Raw genomic sequence first — 22,296 nt, 5'->3', positions numbered from 1 at the left:
CTGGAGGAAGAACTGGCAGAAGGCTGCCGAAGCAGCCCTACTGTGCTGGAGGTTGATTTGTAGAACTCGTGGCATTGTCCTTGACTGTCGAGGAGACAATTGAGACCTGCCAGAGTCCTAGGTTGGCTCTACAGTTGGAAGCCTTCACAGCCTTGTAGCAGACCTCGTCCAGGAAACAGACGAATCCGTAACCTTTCGGATCTGGCTTGGATGGAAGGATTTTCCACTCGTTTACATTTAGGTTGGGGTTCTGCTTTTTGAACATTTCAAGTACCTTTTCAGGTGTCTTCTTCAGAAGCTTCGGGTGAGCTCTGTAAAACACCCTAGTGGACCTCAAGATGTCCTTACGCAGACCCACTCTCAGAGAGATGTCGTCTCCCAGAGGTTTTATTCTTTGAATAACTTCTTCCAGCCAACGTTTGGTGTGCTCGTTGATGCAGGAAGCAATTAAAACACCTTTCTCTAGGTAGGTGCCCGCAAACGATGGAACGGAACCATCCTCCAGGGGTTGGATTTCTTCCATAATTGTGTCCTCGATGGCTTCTCCTTGCTCTGCACTAAGCTTCGCCTCCGGGTAGCCTTCGAGGGCTATGGCCATTTTGATCGCCGCGACCTCTCTGTAGGTAGCCTTAGGTGTGCTACCAGAGGCCTCGGGATCGTGGGCTTCCGGCTTTTGGGTTTCCCTCCTAGCCTTCTTTGCGGGCCCCTCAGCGGAGGGTGGGGTGACCAAGGTGCCTCTGGGGCGTTTGGCCGACCCCTCCTCCGCCTTGGTACCCGCAGTTGGGCCCGGAGTTGAGACCTCCTGCCGTTCTGGGTTCTTTTTCTTCTTTTTCCCCCTCCTCCACTTGGAAGGGTCAAAAGCTTCACCCTTTTCAAGAAGTTTAGCCTTTAGTGCTTCTCTCCTTTGAGCAGTGGTGAGATTAGGCCTCTTCATTCTGAGGTTGCCGAGTTGCTCTGTGGCATCATCCAGCGTACCTGTAGACATGGGAGTGCTTGGGCTGTTGAGGAGCTGATCTTCTATATCTTGAAGGGCTTTTGCTTCCTCAGCGCTTGTACTACCTTCCTCAGATAAAGCCTTGCCATGGTTAGCTCCTGGTGGTAGCTGTTCAAAACACAATGGCACAGAGCCATCTCACTTAGGTTTAGAGTAATTAATGGCAGGTTGGAGGGGAGTGTTAAAGTGATCATCAATTGAGAGGATGTTTGTAGTGTATGGATAGCTCTTGGTACTAGCTGTTCAAACACAACGGTACAGAACCGTCTCACTTAGCTTTAGAGAAATTAATGGCAGGTTGAGGGGGAGCGTTAAAGTGATCATCAATTGAGAGGATGTTTGTAGTGTATGGATAGCTCCTGGTAGTAGCTGTTCAAACACAACGGCTCAGAGCAGTCTCACTTAGCTTTAGAGCAATTAATGGCAGGTTGAAGGGGAGCGTTAAAGTGATCATCAATTGAGAGGATGTTTGTGGTGTATGGATAGCTCCTGGTAGTAGCTGTTAAAACACAACGGCTCAGAGCAGTCTCACTTAGCTTTAGAGCAATTAATGGCAGGTTGAAGGGGAGCGTTAAAGTGATCATCAATTGAGAGAATGAATATGGTTTAAATCACTTTGAATTAGCAGAAGCTTCCTCTCCAAGAATTCCATGAATGATTCATTTTGAGAAAGTGGAAACTGATGCTCCGGAAAATTGTACTGTTATGTCTGTACCATGAAATCAAAATTTCATTACGTGCTTCTATTACTTCTATTACTTATTAAAATTTTGTTATCTTTGATGTTCCAGGCGAGAGTGAGGGTGTTACAGAAGTGGGTCAAAGACCTCACGGACCAGAACGATCTGCTTGTTAAGACGGTGGAAGAACTGGAAACTGATGCTCTGCAACGTCTCACACTCCTGGAGGCCAATATTACAGACAATCAAAATCCCCAAGTAAGTTTTACAGAACAGTTATGATAACGTACATATTTAGCTTTTAATCGCTTTTAACTTTGTAAACTGTGATAGAAAATGTCACACTACAGTTGAATCTTACCGTTATTAATTGATTAGTCTTTAAAATGTACAAAATTGTAATGCGAATATTGAGTTTGTGCTCCTTTTCACCTTCCACTTAGTGCAGCGTCTGGAATCAGGAGTCCACGTCCACCTGAAGAGATAAAAAAAATGTGTCAGATTTCAGACACTGCACCTAGCGGAAGTTGAAATGAAGCAAACATAACATGTTCGCATTGAATAAACTCTTCCTATGTTATGTGTAGAAAACTCCACTGTGCTTAGAGATTGTGTGTAAAACATCGTAGTGCACCCAATTATGTGCCTGATGAGACAATGAGAACACCTCGTCATCTGGATTGCATGAGATGGCTGCTGGGTAAACAAGACAGACCGCTTTTGTAGTCTAGGTGTCTGTGATATGGACACCATGCAATGAATCCATTTCGAATATCTTCATTACAGACTTTTTTACTGTCAAAATATTGGTGTATTTAACTAAAATCTCAAGTTTATTTTAATAAAATTTATTTACAGGTGTTTCATTTGACACATCAGCATTTGCATTATTGTACAGATAAAGGTTTTCCCCCAAACCTGAAGAATTTTTCCTTAAACTCATTTACACGTCATTGCTTTTTTCCGATAGGTGTATGCATTTAGAAACATGAGTGAACATTTTCTCAAGTTAATCCAATCTTACTTATGTCCTATGGTGTGTTCTGGAACAAAAATTAAACTTTTCTACGGATTATTCTAAAATTATTTGTTAAGTAAGAGCTAGAAGTATCCAATATTTGAAAGTAGAAGGGTTTGTTCTGTTTGGTAAATAGCAATTAACTCAAGTTTCTTAACACTTTGAGCGATATATGAAGATTCATACTAATAAAATTCATACTTTTTGCAGAGCAACATAAACTCTAGAGGCTGAAAGTGTTATATAAACAATACTTGATTAGCTAAATACCCTCTGTTAAACCATAGTTGATACAAGTTTTTATCTGGACACAAGACATTTACACATGAAGGACCTTTAAACTCGATTTTCATGAGAGTAGAACATTTTTGGCAATGAAAACATAACTTCTTTATTTTTTTAACCCTTTTAGTGCTACAGCGTCTTAGACTCGTAGCTGCGTTTATGTCTAAAAGTGGTAGCGTCTACGTTGTAGACACAGCGTATTTTTATATGTATTGGTTCAGTTTATGCAAGTTACTGGCTGCAAACGATGACAGTTCATCCAAAAGCCATAGAATAACAATATTTGTATATTTGATTGCCGACGACCAGCTGTTTATACGTCTTCGACGTGAAATAAAAAGAAGGTCAGTTCGGATGTTTACGTTGCGAGTGAACTGACGCTGTGCTTTGTTTACTCTGTTTTATTTTATTTTATCCATTAAATTGTGTTATAATTGTGAAATACTACTTCATTATTATTCCAAATTATTGCATTACTTCATTTTTCATTTGTGTTTTCGGTGTGTATTATATGTTACTAAGTTACAAACTATGTCTAATAAGAACATTGCGGGTTTTGATGAGTTACTTCAACTTTTTTATAGTTTTATTACTGAATAAAACAATTATTTAGGTAAAAAAATTGTTAACTGTGCTTGAAATTCTTCTTTCATAAATAATACTAAAGTTAATAAAGTATTTATGCTAATAATAGTAAGTGTATTACATTTCTCTTGAGCGTTTCAAACATTCCATGTAGGGCAAAATTTGGCGCGGACAACATATTATATTTTTCATCCACACTTCTTATTTGTTGTGTAAAAATAAAATAAAATATAAACAATTTGTTTAGTTTTAGTTGCTCTTTCCGATGGAAGCATCAGAAAAATAATATAAAATTGTTTACATACTAAAATTGTATGCCAAAGTGAAAAATAAATTATTAAAAAATTTACATTATAAAGAAAGATTTTTTATAACAATCCAAATTTGTACAAATGTACTTTTTTGTATTTATTTCTGTTTATTGGTTATGTATCTTCAATACAAAAAAAGTAACAAGATATGACCTCAATTAAGGAAATAGTAAGGAATTTACTAAAACTCTGCATTTATGCCCTAAAATGCTTAGCACTCTTGGGTATGGCAATGAACCAGACCCCTTAGCACTAAAAGGGTTAAGATCATTTTCTGATGTCACAGTTAAATTCCTAAAAAACAAATTATCAAGCAAAATATGTGTGTTAATGATAGGTACTCTAAATTCACTACAACTAGCATTCTTAATCCTATGAGGAAAAACTGAACTAAACACTAAAACATACTGAGGTATTGTTTATTTTAAATCAGATGGCAATATAGTGTACTTGATATTTAAAAAAGTGGATTAGTTTTTAACACTTAAGAGCTCTTTTCTTTAAAAATGGGCTAACTAATACAACTTTTTTTTGGCTATACATGAAGGAATACACGGATTATTTTAATTTTCAAGCGTAGAAATGTTAGTTTCTCTTGACTAGCGCTTGCAGGGAATCATTGGTTTTGATGGATGAAGTTTTGCAACAGCTGCCGTGTACGGACACAAGGGTAGAACACTTGTGCAATGACATACGGAATTTGCTGGAACTGCTGAGAAGATTTCGAGAAAAGGGTTTCTGGTATCTCAACAACTTGAAGTTCAAAATTGTAACTTATGAAGATATATTTGGATGTCCTCCTGAACTCTGCAAGTTAGTATTCATCAGTTTCATTGTAAAGTATTATTATTTAGTAGACCCTAACAGTTTATATAACACGCCTTTGAGCAAATCATACAAATTACTATTGGTATTGAAGTTTTTTTACATCTTCCCCCTATAATGGATAAAATTGGAAAGGAGTATGGCTACAATTTAAAAAAAATTTCAATCTTAATTTTTTGACATTGTATTGTCCTTGTAAAAATGACTGGTAATTAAAATATAAATGTTTATGTAAATGATTATTGTTTAAAGAAAATAGACAAACATTCTTTATTAACTCTTATTAATTCTTTAACCTACGTTAAGAACTGTATTAGTGTTATAGTGAAAAGTAAATGGAATTTTGTGTAATGGTACAAAGGTTAAGTTTTAAAATTCAAATGTCAAATGCTCTTTGAAAGAATTCCTCTATGAAATAGAAGGAACAGTCAATGAGCCATTTGTGTAGTGCAGGTTTGAGTTCTTTCTCTCCTTTGTCTCTCAGCTTTGATGGCTGAAGGTTAGGAAGCTTCCTCCCCATGTATGTAGACTTCTTTATGGGCTATGACAGTCGGTGTGAGGAAAGTTCATACAAAGTAGTATCTCTGAGATTGAACTGAGGAGCTTCACCCCGCTTTTGTTAGGCACTCTCTTACTGCATGCATTACAGTTGCTTGAATATATAGTAATACGATGGTAACGATCTTGTATGTTCTAAAGGCCTCTCTACAGCTATCAAGTAGTTGCAGTCCTGCAAGAACTCTAACTAGGTTTTTTGTTTTTTAAGAACCATTTTAATGTGACCAATTGAGGCTCCCCATGCTACTAAGCCGTATCTCACGTGAGCCTCAAACAAAGCAAAAGAAGCTATTCTTGTTGTGTCATCAGTGGAAGCTTTGATGTTTTTAATTGCATAGAAGCTGGAATGCAACTTCTTACAGAATTTGTCTACATGAGAAATCCAGAAAAGTTATTATCAAGAGTTATGCCTAAAAACTGAACTTCATCATTCACTGCAACCTCCGGCATACATGGCACACATTCGGATCTCCTTCCAAAAGTTATTTGGGCAGTTTTGGTAGAGTTTACAGCTAAGTTGTTTCTATGACAGTACTGATAGGACTTGTTGAGGGATATACAGGATGTGATTGTCAGATTTTCAGTTGAGGTTTCACTAAATATCAGAGTTGTGTCATCAGCATACATCAAGGTTAAGAGCAGAGGGAAATTTACCATCTCTAAAAGCATTATTGAATATGTCCTACAAGGGGCAGTTCAAGCTCTTAGAGCAAATTTTGAGAATTTTCAAACAAATCTCATCTATATCAGCAGGTACATTTTTTTATTTGAGGTTGTTAATTACAGTTCTGACCTCATTTTCATGTTTCTTGAAGTTGTACAAGCTGTGAAGTGCTAACTGTGTAGGTAGTAAAGTAGTCCTTAGTGCTGCATATTTTTTTTTTAACGTTTTTTCAGCTATGTGTACAAAGTGAGGGTTTGGATGGTCGCCCACTTCTATAGAGTTGTCAGTGATTTTTCTATTAAGTTCTAGCATTATTTCGTTCACAGATTTTTCTTTCTTGGAGCATGTTGTTCATTACTTCCCACATAGCCCTGGGTTTATTGTAATGCACTTAATAAAAACACTAATTACTAAAACCGCACTAAAGAATACGGGTGACAAAAGAGCTACAAATTACTAACCACAAATAACTGAAGGGTTAGGATTAAAGGGTTAGCTTAAATTTATTTCGTATATAAGACGGCATTGCCCCAACTTGATATTATTACCCATTCCCATGGTCTAGTTCACAAGACTATGCAGGATCACAAGGAAACGTAAATTTTACAATATTTTGAAATGTAACTCAAGTAACGTAAAATTAACAAAATAACACTTACAATAAGATGAAATTTTTAGATCTCTGTAAGATTAATTGACTTTTGAAACACAGAGTTCATTAAATACATTGTAACAATTTTATTATCTGTAAACCTGGCTTATTTATGCTTTGTAACAATAATAGTTTTACATTGACCTTTCTGGCTCAGGAATGGCAGTAAATATACTTAAACAGAATGAATTGGTTGTATTTTTGGAGTGTGGTAGTGATGTTTTAAAATTTGTTTTAGTTGTAATCTTAATTTTGTAGAAATATTATTTGTACTTTAAAGATAAGGCTTGAGTAGTGTGACAGTCATTAGTGAAACATCTACTATTGACAAGCGTGGCTCTAATGGGAGATAAAACTGTCTGTTACTAAATAACTAATTTTTGAAATTCGGGCAGTTACTTTTATACTTAACGAACAAAGGTCAGATCAGCAATCGTGATACTTTTGACATTAAGGCACTAATTTTGGGCTATAGAAGATTGCTTAGTGAAATGTATTTAAAAGTTTGTATACTAAGCCAACATTGCTCCATCATTTAGTTTATTTAGGACACCAAGATTTGCAAATAATTTTAAGCAACAAATATTAAACAAAATATTATTTTCAAAGAATATTATACGGAAGAATTAATAAACTTTTTCTGTGGCAGGTATAACAACCACTCAGACAAATCTCCGAGATCTTTTTCAGTTCCAACTGAAAAAGTAGCAGGAAGATTAAGAAAGTGCTCCTGTTCAAAATTATGAAATGAGAAATAACAGCAATAACTTTTGTTTTATACATTTAGAGCAAATTTGTAAGTTTAATGTACAATAACATCTTTAAATATTAATAAATTACCTGTACTAGAAATTCCAATTAACAGTTTTTATTAGTAATAAACTTACATTTTAATCATTTTAAAAATAATAATAAATTTACTTATTACCAGTAGTAAAATAAATTATATTTATAGGCTATTTAACTGTGTGCAGAGCAATATCCAATCTGTGGACGTTTGTACATAAAATACAAATGTCTGATCGGTCAGACTTTTATAAAACTTACATTCAATAACAATAAGATATTATTTTTTAGTAAAATATAGTATCTATATATTATTTACTAATCATTCTCTACTAAACAGTTCCAGAAAACATATATAGTTAACTTCACCCATTATCAAGTTATTATCATGTAAATGAACTAATGTTACCATGTTTTTTGTTTATATTTTAAAATTAATATTGGTATTTAGTTTTATTGTAGTGACGTTATGCCTTATACCTTTTACATATTATGGTATAAAGTGATTTGACTATCAATACATAGATAAATTAAAGTAGCTTTTTGTGTTGGTCTGTTTGTGCATCGATATTTTCTAAACTACTCAACGGATTTTGATAAGGTTTTCACTGTCGGCTTTGTTATAAACTTGGGCAGGTTCCTAGTTATGATACATAAATATTTTAATCATAGAACGTAGATAACAGTTTATAATGCGAACATTGATACTTTTGAGTGCTTTCATTGTTAATACTGATTAAACCTTAAGATTTTTAACAAAATAATGTGCTACAGAAAAAAGGCCTACAAAAAAGTTTGTTGTATATGTCGTATCCCTAAAGAATAACTCTTAGTAACCATTTTTCTATTTCAAAGTTTACATTTTTATTAGTATTTCCAAAGTTATTTTGATCAAATCAAATCAAATCAAATCAAATATTTATTTGTTGTAAACATGTTCACATGTATAACAAAGTCAACTTAAAAGGTTACTTAACCTAACTTAAATCAATTAAGTATCCATGTCAATGCATCAAGATACTTACAAGTTAGGTAAAATTCCTCTTTAAACAAATAGTTTCAATCAATATTTTGGTAGATATGTATTAGGTTTAAAAACCTGCATGTTTGGTATTCCTTTAAAAGAGCAACTCTTAAACTGTTTCTAACATATATAACATTTACATTCAAGCATTTATGTTATATAGGTACAAGCTTTTCAATAACAAGCGAATAAAATGCTACTGCCTATTCACCTATAACCGATCGCTCACGGCAACCAGGTGTGACCCCACTCCATTGATAGGCTTAATTGTTTGACCTTGACATAAAAACCCAGTGACTATATTGCTTGAAAATTTTATCACTGTTTTCATGGTACCAGATTAGAAACTTAAAAGCTTGTTCCATTCTTTATGTATTGAGTTTATCAGTCAAGAGTTTGGTTACCCATAGAGTAACAAATTAACATTATTTTTTTTAATCATCCTTCATAAAATGCCTTTTTACATACTTTGTATTTAAAAATTAACTGTTTTAAATTTTAAAATTGTCAGCTATTATTGCTTACCTGCTTTAGTATTGTAGATATCAGTGTATCTAAATCTAGAGGCATCAACACTTGTGAACTCTTTGACAGAATTATAGGTTGCTTGAACATTGATGCTGGCAAACTTTATTTGATTTACATTCTCATCACCATGAGCAAATGGCTTAATAATTGGAATGTCAATGTAATCTATGCCTTTAATTGCTGATAGAAATTGGTATATTTTGTGCCTCTTTTCTTTCTCCTCTAGTTGTTCCTCCACAGTAGGTGGAAATTTAATCCACAAATTGCTTCTCTTCAGAATAGCATCTATTACTTGTGTTGCAGTCCGTTGACGTGTAGACACTAAAATCTTCTTCCACAACCATGTAAAATTCTTGGTGTGCAAGATAATGAAGGAATGTTTTCAATTGGGATTCTTTCGAAATAGTTCCACAACGTCTTTCTAAAACTTGATCAAAGAAATCTAAATTTTGCCTCTCGAATTGATGCAAACATGGTAATCTTATTTGTACAATTCACGCCTACGTACTGTCATAGATTCAGTTACAACAACTTTTTTAAGTGTTACTGTTGGGCGGTGGTGAGTGCTACTTTATACACTCGCTCTTCATTGTGCGAGTAGGTTCTCAACTTTAATCGCCTAGGAACTGGAGAATCGCAAATAATTACCAAACTGATAACAGGAGAGACCACCAATAATTCAAGGCGAATCTGTGTGTTTTGTTCAACAAAAACTTAGTGGGCACTTGCAAGAAATTAAAATTAAAAGGGTACTCAAAAGTTATTCAATCCACCCACTGTCCTCAAAAGTACTGTATATCAACTGACTATGACACATAAGATTCAATCAATCATTAGAACTTCATTCATAAGGCTTACAATATGCACAGAATTATGTACTAAAAATGCTACAAAAGTAAGACAATTTCGCATCTTAAATTATGGGTGTAATTTATTGAATAATTGCAGATTGAATAATAGGTTGATGATTACAGACTCATGTGTATTACTTCCTATCGTGAGTAATATGATACATCTTAAAAGCTGTAATTAACAATAAATATTTGTAATGCATTAGGATTTTTTATGTCATAGATTGATATAAGATACGGATGTATCTAGATTTCTTTTGTATATGGCTAGGATATTTTTTTTTGTACAAAATGACAGATGATATTCATAAAATATGCTTTATTACTGATGCCATATTGAATTTGGTATGGATTAACTTACATATAGTTTTCTTTTCTTTTTGGCAGCATTATTATGAAATGGATTTTGTGAAGGAAGGTAAGTTGAAATCAGTACCAGTTCAAAATGTGAGTGAAGAATTTTTTGTAGACAGATAAACATAAAATGCGTACCAAGCCAAAGCTTTGTTTCGGTTATGTTAAACTGTACGATGGTATGAATAAATTTGTATCAATGCATGTTTTGTATCTTAGGTGGTAATGTTAAAAGTAAAAGTGTGACAGGGTCATATCATATGATATATATTACTTGGAAATTAAAACACGGATTCCCTAGGTGCATACAGTATTTCCTGTGCTCACATGTATCTTTATCTTTTGTATTATACAAGGGTTAGTCACATATTGACCAGACTTGTTTTAGAACATTGGTTGTGTAAATAAAATAAAATATTGAGTATACCTTGTTTCTCTACAAATCTCCTATTTAATTGACACAATTTCTCCACTGAATCAGAAGTTTTTTAATGTCACCATCAAAGAATGAAGCCGATCATATCTGTAACCAATTGTTTAAGAACCTTTCCATCCCTTCGTATAGATTTTTTATAAAATCTCCCATTTTTGAGCTTTTACAGTGTGAAAATTTTGTATGGTTGCCAGTTTGAAACTTTGTGATATTTTTCTAAAACAACTTTAATTAGACTAAATATTTTCCAAATTTTGAATTTTATACCGTTATTCTTTGTAAATTTATAATTTTGTTGATAAAAAACACAGACAGATGGTAAAGTAACCAAGATAGGCTTATAATGTGTGACATTTCTTACTCATCTTGACCTGACAAATCCAATAGTGAAGTTTAGAGTAATTTATGGATATTCTGTAGATTTCATCAAAGCGTTTGGACATTTTGGGCCAAGATCTGCTTAAATAAAAAAACTGATCAATCGTACATATTTATTAATATTTATTCATTGAGCAGCTTGGTATACATAATACAGCAGTTGGCTTAAATGCTACCATGATAACAGGCAATGTGATGAACGTATCCAAAACAATGAAATTTTTCAAAAAAAGTACCTGATCACCTAAGAGACGTTCAACAAAGTCCTATTTTAGGTTCTGTACTTTTAACACCTTCACTGCAGCTCCATACTGAGTGGTTCTGATTCTACATGGCGCACTAGTGCGTCTGCAGCAGTTTTCTATTCCAGCACCCTACAGAGTTCATTTCATTCAATGTCTTTAACATCTTCATTTGCAAAAAATATGCCCAGCCTAAAGGCCCAGGAGCCAAGGATCAATGTGCACTGTATAAGCACATATCATGGATTTTCTTGATAAACAGAGAACAATTTTTCAATAATGAAAGGGACCATCAGCCACAATATTTCTGGCGGGGAGTACTGAAAGGGTTAAGATAGGAAACACATTTTTTTTCTCCGATTATATTTTTTCATACAATTAAAAGTGATTGTCAGACACATAAACAAATATCACCGACAAACAACTAGATAAAGATACTGAGAGTTACCACTCTAAGAGTGTGTATGGGGGGATCAGCCGATACTGATCTACAGTATTTAAGTGTAAGATGTTTTTGTTAGTGTGTTTTCTATTCCGGCACCCTACAGAGTTAATTTCATTTAATGTCTTTAGCATCTTCATTTGCCCAGCTAAGTAAAATAGTTTGTGAAAAAATTATCATTTTATATTTTTAACCCTTTTGATACCCGTCCATTTTGATCTCCACCAAAATTAAGATGGCTAATGGTTATCTATCGATTTCAAGGAAGACCAGGTTATGTACTTATACAAAGTAATTTGGCTTTCAGCTTCTGGACTGTGATACAATCTTCCAACAGAGGTTTGATTGTAGCATCCAACCACAGTGTTAACGCACAGGCACACACAACACTGACATTGTAGTCACTGACACATACAGGGTAGCTAAATACGTTATTTTTGTACTTTGGTAAGTTTACTTGTTTTCCACCCAGTGTTAACATACCAACATCAGGTACAGCTTGGTCATGATTAAAGTTAAGTTTCAAAGTAACACAAGCCAGTTTTATCTAACTCCTTTGATTTTGTAAAAACTAAAGTAATTTATACGAATCTTTGTAATTTTTCCCCTTTTTGCCACTTCTTGAACTGCTGTCCTAGAGGTCCACCTATTTTGGTTAATGGATGCGTTGCCCTTGACTAATGATCCACCTAAATACCTTGAAGAGTATGCCACACCACTGTGTATCTAAATTGTATTGTTCTCATTACGGCTAAAAATGTCCTGTTAAATTGGAAATAACATCTTATACTTTGCAGTAAACATGGCTGTGCAGTAACGCCACATAATTAGTCTTGAGGTAAATAATGCTAAAATAAGCAGAAAGAAGTCAATTAGTTCCAATACCAATGTTGTGACTGCCACGGAGACAAATTACTTGGGGATAACAACTGATAAAACCTGAAATGGGCTTTTTACTTTGAGGTCTTGAGCTCCATCTTTAATGTGATTAAAAGAATGTTTTTTTAATAGTGACATTGTGACAGCTAAGAGAGCTTATTTGAAGCCAACCTACAGCACAAGCACATTCTGGTGATCCTGAAAAAGGAAATTAGAGCAGCGACCAGCTTCCAACTAAGGGATAATTGGCGTCTAGCTTTTGTCAACCTCTCACTTTTGACATTAATTTCGTTGCATGTGTCGGAGACAGTCACCTATGTCCATGACAGAGGAGTCTCTAGAGATTGTACATTCATGCCTATATCACGAGACATACACATCACTGTACTCTATACGAGGAGAGATCCTTGTTTATGGGAGCTAAATTAGAGAACTACTAACCAGAGGATCTCTAAATTAAGAATATAGAAAAGTGAAGAAGTGTTAATTGGCTAATCCATTTTACAGTGTCAATCAAAAGTTTAAAGACACTAGCAAACTACTAATACAGATACTCTAGTACTTAAACATTTGCTAAATTTAATTAAATGATATTATATAACTTGTGACAAACAACACTTTTTGACTCTTATTAGATCTTTCTATCTTTAATGCAGCAGATTCCACAGAAGTTTTTATATTTGTAAAAATGGCTTAATAAAACATAAAAATTAGTATACAAAAATTTACAGTTCTAGAACAGATAAAACTAGACAAATAGTTTGAGGCACATGAATAGTCTATTTATTAGTTAATAGGAATGTTTAAGGAAATGAATGATTAGCTGGTATCAATAAAAATTTGACAACTCTGTCACAAGGTAAAATTTTGTTTTTGTTTGGTAATTTTCCACTTAACTTAAAAACTTTGTAAAGTAAGATTTGACAGCTGTTTATAGAACAAATAGTGACAAAAGCTGTCACTGAAGTTAGTTGTATATGCAATCGAGATCTACATGACTAAAGTTTTTATACACTATACTATTATGAATTCAATTATGAAACTAAGTACATTATAATACTTGGAATGTTTTAAGTGGAAAATTAAAAAAAATAAAATTTTACCTTGTTACAACCTTATCACAATTTTTTAACATTTTTTCTATGACCAGCTAAAATTTCTGAAGGCCTATTATTCATATGCCTAAAACCATTTGTATAGCTTAATCCGTTTTAGAGTTTTATATTTTTTATACAATTTTTTTGTTTTTACATTTTTACATTCTAAAAAATTCTGTGGAATCCTCTCTATTAACAATAGAGAGGTATAATTTACATAAAAACAAATTGTTTTTCATGGGTATATAATATGGCAATAGCATAACATAATAATTAGATTTAGCAAGTGTTTAAGGATTAGAGTCTATGTATTAGTATTTTGATGGTGTCCTTTTACTTTTGTTAGTCAAGGTATACAATGGAAAAATAATTAAGGAAAAAAGGCATTGAAGTTGACTAAATTCTATAATTTAGTCAACTATACTATTATATATACATTTTGTGGTGTCTGTGTGTGTGTGTGTGTGTGTGTGTGTGTGTGTGTGTGTGTGTGTGTGTGTGTGTGTGTGTGTGTTTTACTCAATCTCTTAAAAACGACTGGACTGATTGTATTGAAATTGACATCTACATTCTTAGGGACTTTGGTTAACATATAAGCCTATAAACTTATTTCAAACATTCCTCCAGGCTACACTCCACTGGTCTTGAAAATTCGACACGCCATTATAAATTACGTTTATTAACTTTGTGTTATTAGTGAATGTCACCTAATGATAGTCACCTGTTAAAGTCAAGAATAAAAGGTATAATTATTTATACACATTTAAACAGCTGATCAAAATCAGTTACACTTTATAAATTATGTGTTACGTGCAGATGCTTTTCTTTGTCTGGGTTTTTTATTGGGATTTTAATCAGCTACAAAAAATTCCATAATTTATTACACTATAAGTGTGTTAATTGAAAAGCTAGGGACTTTAGTTTTAGTCACCCTTTAGACATAGGATGTCTCCACACTGACGTATAGTTCAATTGTTACTGAAATAATTGGAGCTATTCAGTAAAATATTGTGAAATGTAGGGAAATTCGAGAAATTTCAGCGTTCAAAAAAACAGATTCACTCTCTGACTTCAGTGCCCGATTTTTAAACTTAAATCTAAAATGGATCAAGACATTGGAATATCTTTCAGTGACTAACACTTGTCTTAGGATTGTTTGGAATCCCATGTAAAAAGAATATGCTAATGGTATCCCTGTTTTACAAAATGAAATTTGCGTGCAAAGCCACAGGTAACTGCTAGTGTTTTATTTATCCTGATTTCAGTTAATTCATTTTTTGTGGTATTAATCGTAAGTAATGTGATGCTACTACAGTTCCTAACAAATGTAAAAAAAGATTATTGTATATGCATGTGACAAAAAACAAGCTCTTCATTCATAGATTGCTTCATTCTGCTTTCACTTTGATGATATTCTGTCCAACTTTTACCTGTCAGCCATTGTGAGTCGTAATAAGTATGATAATTGAATTTAGCTCCAGTTCACCTTCCTCTTATGAGCAGCATCTGAAATATGATGCTGTTGCAGACTTGACTCCTGAAATCTGGAGTCATGTTCATCTGAAGAGATCTAATTGAGCGCACTCCATTGTGCACTTGATGAGACAATGAGAATACCTCTTCACCTAGATTGCATTACTTTTTGTAGTCTGGGTGTCTCTGATGTCAAAATGATGTGGGGGGAGTCGTTTTGAGCGTCTTCGTTCCTCTTCACCAACTATTTGGATCCCTTCAGACGAACATGACTCCAGATTTCATGAGTTAAGTCTGAAAAAGCATCAGATTTCAGATGCCTCACGTAAGAGGAAGGTGAACTGGAGTTAAATTCAACATTCATATTGAATTAGCCCTTCCCACCATTGCTGCTTTATGTGAAGTATGATGTCTTAAATACTACTTGTGATGGTTCTCACGATCCATCAGTTATACGAGGGGGTACCCAAAAGTAACCGGAATTGTATTGCTGGCAGCCGGCAGCGTGTAGTACACATTCCTGCTGCTAGGCGTGTGTCGCGCAACCCATTGCCAGCTCAGTGACCCCAGTTCCGTTGTCCTAATGCATTCTGTTCGTTCGTAGTGACTGTTTTTGCTAACCCTGTTTTGTTCTTGTTTCGTTTTTTGTCATGGCAAGTTTAAGTGAACAACGTGCAGCTGTGAAATTTTGTTTTTTACTTGGTAAAAAATGCTGCAGAAACTATTTTAATGTTGAATACAGCTTACAAAGATGATGCTATGGGGAAAACTCAGGTCTACGAGTGGTTCGCTCGATTTAAAAATGGCGACATGTCGATTGAAGACAAACCTCGTTCTGGACGTCCATCAACCTCTCGAACGGACGAAAATGTTGAGAAAATTCGTGAACTTGTGCTCACCGACCGTCGACAGACAATTGAGGAACTATCAGAGAGTAGTGGGTTAACTTGGAGCTCGGTTCAGCAAATTTTAACAGGAGATTTAGGACTGAAAAGGGTTGCTGCCAAATTTGTTCCTCGACTTCTGACTGACCATCAAAAGGCACATCGAGTTGAAACTTGCCGCCTTCTGAAAGAACATCTCGAAAATGATCCCGATTTTCTGGAAAAGGTAATTACTGGTGATGAGTCATGGTGCTATGGTTATGACCCAGAAACGAAGCAACAGTCAAGCCAATGGAAGTCGCCATCTTCACCTCGTCCAAAAAATGTCGGCAAGTCAAATCAAACATTAAAAACCATGTTGATTTGCTTTTTTGATGCTAAAGGCATTGTTCATTCTGAGTTTGTTCCTCCAGGTCAGACTGTCAACCAAACATTTTATTTGGAGATTTTAAGAAGATTGCGCAACAGTGTTCGCCAGAAAAGACCCGATTTGTGGCAGACTGGAGACTGGTTCTTCCACCACGACAACGCACCGGCACACACAGCCAAAAACGGCATGGTTCCGCTGCCCCACGCACCTTACTCGCCTTACCTCGCTCCATGCGACTTTTTTTTATTTCCACACATGAAAAGAGGCTTGAAAGGTCAACGATTTGACAGCATTGAAGAGGTTAAGAAAAAAACGAAGCTCGAGCTTGCAGCCATTTCTAAAGATGACTACAAAAAATGTTTTTGATCAATGGAAATACCGTTGGGGCAAGTGTATTATTTGTAATGGAGATTATTTTGAAGGAGATAAGGTCGTATTGTAAAAAATTTGATAATATATAATTTTTATAAAATAATTCCAGTTTTTTTTGGGTACCCCCTCGTATATCAGGAATGTAATGGTCCACATCTATAGGCACAGGGAGGCGGTACTTAGTCGAACCACTCACAGCTACTCGACCAAGGCCGCTGTGGGGGGTGGCGTGCAGGTCCCTATCATTGAAGTTACTAAACCTGATGAATGCATAATATGTATCAAATACATTGTACAGGTGCTTGCCTCCAGTTATAAGGGACCTGAGGGCCGAACCAACCGGTCTGTTCAAACGACTGATTACTACCTGGTTGCGGATGGTCGGCTCTGATAACGCTGAATCTCTCCTCACTCCCACTTACCGTTAATAACTACATTTTACTTTAACTACTTCCAGTCGCTTTGCTGTACTATCAGCATATATAACATGTTCAACCGATTGCTTAGATATTTATTTTTTCTTTCTTTCTTTTTCTTCGTAAATAATATTTCATTTTGTAAGACTTGATGTGAGGGCTGAATTGTGTTTACTGTATGGATATATTAAACAAATGTCTGTCCTATTAACATTATTTTAAATAAGATCTCGCCGCCACACACAGGCTTCGGCTCATGTGGCGGTATTTTCAGTATTGTATGTTCGGAATTGTAATTATTGTACATTTGAAAATAAAGAGTGATATGATTTGAAGTAACTTGTTAATTAGAATAATAATTGTAAGAAATAAATAAAACAACAAAATAAGTCAATTTAAACTCTATTGTGAAGCAAAAAAAAAACTTTATCTACCATACATTTGGATTTTTATGTAATATTAATGTAAGTACTTCACAAGGTATGATTAAAATTTCAGTGATAAGTTATGTTATGTTTCTATAAAACAGAGAGCGTATTACCAACACCAAAGTCTCCCAGTTCACAACGCATCGAAACATTGCTTATACCTTTTATGCGATATTTCGATCTTGTTGTGGAGAGATATCCTTCAGTTAACAGATGTTAAACTGAAACTGTCAATAGTCAGCTGTTGTTTGTACAGGCGAGTTGAAGGGCAGAGCTTTCTCCTCGTGATTGGTTCAAGCTTCACCATTTATGCTCAATATGGCTTTCTGTAATGGACACTTCTACCTAATTTAACATCATGTCTAGAATTATTTTAGTATTTTAACTTCACAAAATTAAGTAAAATTCCACTGTCACTTCATATGTTCAAAAATGTTAGTTGAGCCTAATTCCTCTTATTTTTCATTCAAAATAAATGAAAATGGTTACTTTTTATTTGTACATTCCCTTCCTTACAAGTTAGTAATTTTGATCCTCATGCTACTACAACTAGTGTCATTACTAATATCTGTCATGTGTAAACATTGGTTCAATGACATCAGACTTGCGATGCACATATCGCAAGTTTGATGTTAGCTATGACACCGGCCCATAAACAAGAGAGCTTTTAGCTACTTTCCCACTCCTTCCACCTCTCTCAGAGCCACACACAGAGTTAAAGTCGTCTATCTGTACTCTTGGTCACTTTGAACCAAAGACGTATGAACTCTTATTCTAGAAGTTGCTATCATTGGATTTCTGAAGGCTACGTTACACTCTAACATAGCACATATCAATGAAAAGACAAGATTCTGAACTATCATTTTCGTATATATAAAACTTAAGTGACCATTCTTTATTTGGCTACAATAGTTAAAAAAAACCAGAATAGTTTTTTTTAAAAGTCAAGATTTACCGTAGTTACATTGACGAAATTCACTAATTTTGAAAAATTCCATAAGAGTTATTTATTTTTAGAAACTTCAGAGTAGCATCACTGAAAAGTTTCAATTTTGGAGCAACTATATTGAATGGTTTTATGTACGGGTTATAGTTTTAATACAACAGATTTTTAAAGTTACGTCTTTGTTTGAATAACCACAAACAAACAAAAGTTTCAGTAGTTGGAAAAACAGACTAATCTTATTTTATTTATATGTATGATATAAAACATTTTCAGCAATGTAATTTATACCAAATGAAGACCTATGATTTCTTAATATCATTTCATTACCTTTGCAATCGTTATTGATCAGCAATCATTGTGACACAGCTGTTTCAAAAGCAACCAATTTATAGGATGTTGCATCATCCTATGCAAAAACTCCAAGTCAGTTTGGGTTGTTTATTGTTTGGTGCACGTGTTGACGTTGTAATAAAACACTAATATATCACGTTCTTTTATTATGACGCATAATGTGACATGTGAAATCATATTGTTCAATATATATTTACACTTTTATTTTATTCTATGAAAACTGTAGTTAGTGTTTATGTATATATACATATACCACTATACAAAATTAATGAATATAAAAGTTCATTTGACAGGTATTTGGTCTTCCGATCATATGTTAGTTTGGTTATTTAAACACATATGTGAAGGAAACGGCCAAATACAAAATAAATGAATTGTAAAAAGTAAGGGCTCTGTGGTGTAATGGTAGCACATTCACCCGGCAAGTGAGAGATCCGGGTTCGAGTCCAGGCGGAGCAAGTACTTTTTGTGATTCAATGTTTATTGAAATTATATATATTTATTTATTTATATATTGTGGGTGTAAATTAAGTCGTGTATTCCATACGGATTGAGATATCCATGTACATCCTTCACCATATTTATTAAAATACTTTCATGGATTTTTTGGGAGAATAAAAATGTTTCCTCTTTTTAAGGGGGTGGGGGGGGTAGAAAGGGGTAACTTTAAATTTTCAAATTGCAACCTCTATCCTGTGACATGTCCTTTTAAAGGTCAATTTAAAAGAAACAGAGTGGCACAAAGAAAAACATCGTTACAACATTTCTAGCAAAAAGTTATGGGAAATTAACGCAAAAAAATAATCTGTAAGAACAATGCCAATGCCTTGTGCATATGATCACAATGCATGTGTAATATCTTTCAGTAAGACATATAGATATACGTTCGTGAAACTTGTATAAATGGCAATAGCCGAATTTATATTCAATAAACATTGAATGACAAAAAGTACTTGCTCCACCGGGACTCAAACCCGGATCTCACGTGCCGGGTGAGTGTGCTACCACTATACCACAGATTACTGTGTTTATGCTATGTAATACTGATTTGATGTGCAAATCTATGTAATTGTACAAAACTGTTGTTAAGAAAGCAGCATCATTAGATAACTTACTTTATCTTACAGGGTAATGAATTTAATCCGTTTTTAACTGTAGGCTACGGTCCCTTTTGCTGTATAAAAAATAAATGATGAACATAGTGATCACACAATTCAATGTTCCAACTGTGGGTGGTTACAATAAATTATACAACAAAATTGTATTCATTATAATTTTTAGTGTGACAGTTAAACCATACGTCAATTGTTGCTTAACTTTTATCAATTAATCATAACTGTATCAAGTTTTATTCAATCATAAAGGAATACTCTAAAACTGGTGGTACAATTCATAACAACGTTGCTAACCCAAAGAATTCCTTTTGTTTGGGAATAAAGTTTTTGTTTACTTGGAAAAATCAATTATTCAGCATACCACAAAGGTTTAAAAAGCATGTATGTCACTTTAAAACTAATGTTAGAAGAAAACAAAAAAAAATGTTCTCCTTTAATGAACAAATTACTCTTAAACAACAAAATATTCTCAGTATGGTATGGTATTTAACCACTTTCAGTTGCAAAGGGAAAATTATAAAATAGTTTTCATATCTGTCGACTTAATTGTTCTTGGAAAACATCAGAATCATGTATGTGCATTTAAAAAACAACATGTTTCTATTGAAACAAATAAATTTCAAAACTTTTTTCTATTTCAAAATTGATTAGACAAATCTTGTACTATTTTTTAGTTATCTAATTTAACATTTGAAAAATATGTTACACAACACTCGTCCAGCTTAGGGACCGGAGGCTTAAGAATACGTGCATTGCAGCCTACAAGAAAAACAAAAAGTTAAGTGCTAAAGACATAAACCCAGCGTTCCCGAACAACATCGTCTACGTGAACGATCATCTGACCCCGGAAACCAAGAACCTACTCAGACTGGCAAAGATGAAAGCAAAGGAAATTAACTATAAGTATGTCTGGTGCAATGACGGCAAGATATTTATGAGAAGCGAGGATGGCCAAAGGTGTATCCGAATCGACTGCGAACAGGACTTGTGTAAAATAAAATAAGTCTATTCACCTACTTATGTTCCTAAGGTATTTGTATTTATTTCTACAGTATTATTTTTAATTAAAAAATATGTTTCTAATGAATTTTAAAATATTTAAGGCACATTTATTAATCAGTAATAGTTAACAACAAATGAATTTGGATGATGAGGAAGAAGTCATTTGGCCAGTCTCTTATACTCTAGATAATGTTTTTCCAGACACTAGTATTGAAGGTTTTACTTTTGTTCATTTAAATGTTAGATCCATAAGAAATAAATTTAACTTTTTACAAACACAAATTAATAGTTGTAATAAAAAATTTGACTTTATAATTTTCAGTGAGATATGGATTAAGTCAGAGGAAGTAGGACTCTATAATTTAGATGGATATAATTTGTATGCGACTTGTAATGACAATTATGCTTCGGGTGGAGTGATGGTTTATGTTTCAGATAATATCATATGTAATAGCATTCATAGTGATATGAAAAATGCTGACTCTGTAATTTTGAATTTTAAGCTGAATAATATCAAATATACTTTGGTTTCTTTATATAGACTTCATGATTACTCAATTAAAAACTTTTTAGAGGAATTAGAGGTTATATTGAGTTCCTTAGAAGGTAATTTATTGTATTTAGCCGATGGTAACATTGACATTTTAAAAGATAATTGTTATTCAAAAAACTACTTGACCTTAATGAGTAATTATGGTCTTTCATGTTTAGTTAAACAGCCAACTAGGATGGGTAAAGATACAGAAACGTGCATAGATCATGTGTTTATTAGGTTTAGGTATTTGAACTCTTTTAAAATTGAAATTTGTAATTTAGGTATATCAGATCATTGTTTAGTAGCAGTCAATTTTAGTAATAAACCGTCGTAAAAAGGACTTTGATCCCACGATGAAATCAAATTTTTTAAATATCAAAACGGTTAAAAGATATTTAGAAAGCTCACATTGGGATGAGGTAATTAACTCACAGGATGTTAATCTGTGTATGGATAAATTTTACAGTATTGTTAATAAAGCAATAGAGGTAGGTACAGAAAGTAAAGTTATATCACGCAGAGAGAGTAAAGCAAAAGCCAAAAGCCCTTGGATAAATAAATATATACTAGACAAAATTAAAAAACGAAATAGGTTATACAGGATAATGTCAAATAGGCCCTATGACATGCATTTCAAAAGCTACTTTAATAGATTTTCTCTTAATTTAAGAAGTTTAATAGACAATACCAAACACGAGTATTACAACAATTTACTTACTAAATATAATGGAAATTCGGCTGAACAATGGAAAATAATCAATAATATCACTGGATGTAAAAAGAAAACTGACATTGAGAGGTTAACTTTAAATGACGGA

The 22,296-nt window shown here is 33.8% G+C and overlaps 1 protein-coding gene across 1 annotated transcript in view; it reads left to right on the top strand.

The window, feature by feature from the left end:
- LOC124372194 overlaps positions 1–22,296 on the top strand; it is a gene marked incomplete at its 3' end in the record, with an annotated part of 52,226 nt that overhangs the window by 12,157 nt on the left and 17,773 nt on the right. Inside the window, exon 2 of the mRNA XM_046830561.1 lies at positions 1,786–1,932. Within this exon, the coding sequence (XP_046686517.1) occupies positions 1,786–1,932 (147 nt within the window). The remainder of the gene's footprint in view (positions 1–1,785; positions 1,933–22,296) is intronic.

Source organism: Homalodisca vitripennis, unplaced genomic scaffold, assembly GCF_021130785.1.
Source record: "Homalodisca vitripennis isolate AUS2020 unplaced genomic scaffold, UT_GWSS_2.1 ScUCBcl_2738;HRSCAF=7795, whole genome shotgun sequence".
Lineage (NCBI taxonomy): Eukaryota > Metazoa > Arthropoda > Insecta > Hemiptera > Cicadellidae > Homalodisca > Homalodisca vitripennis.
The sequence above is the reverse complement of the archived record's forward strand: the minus strand, read 5'-3'. Positions and strand labels throughout refer to the sequence as shown.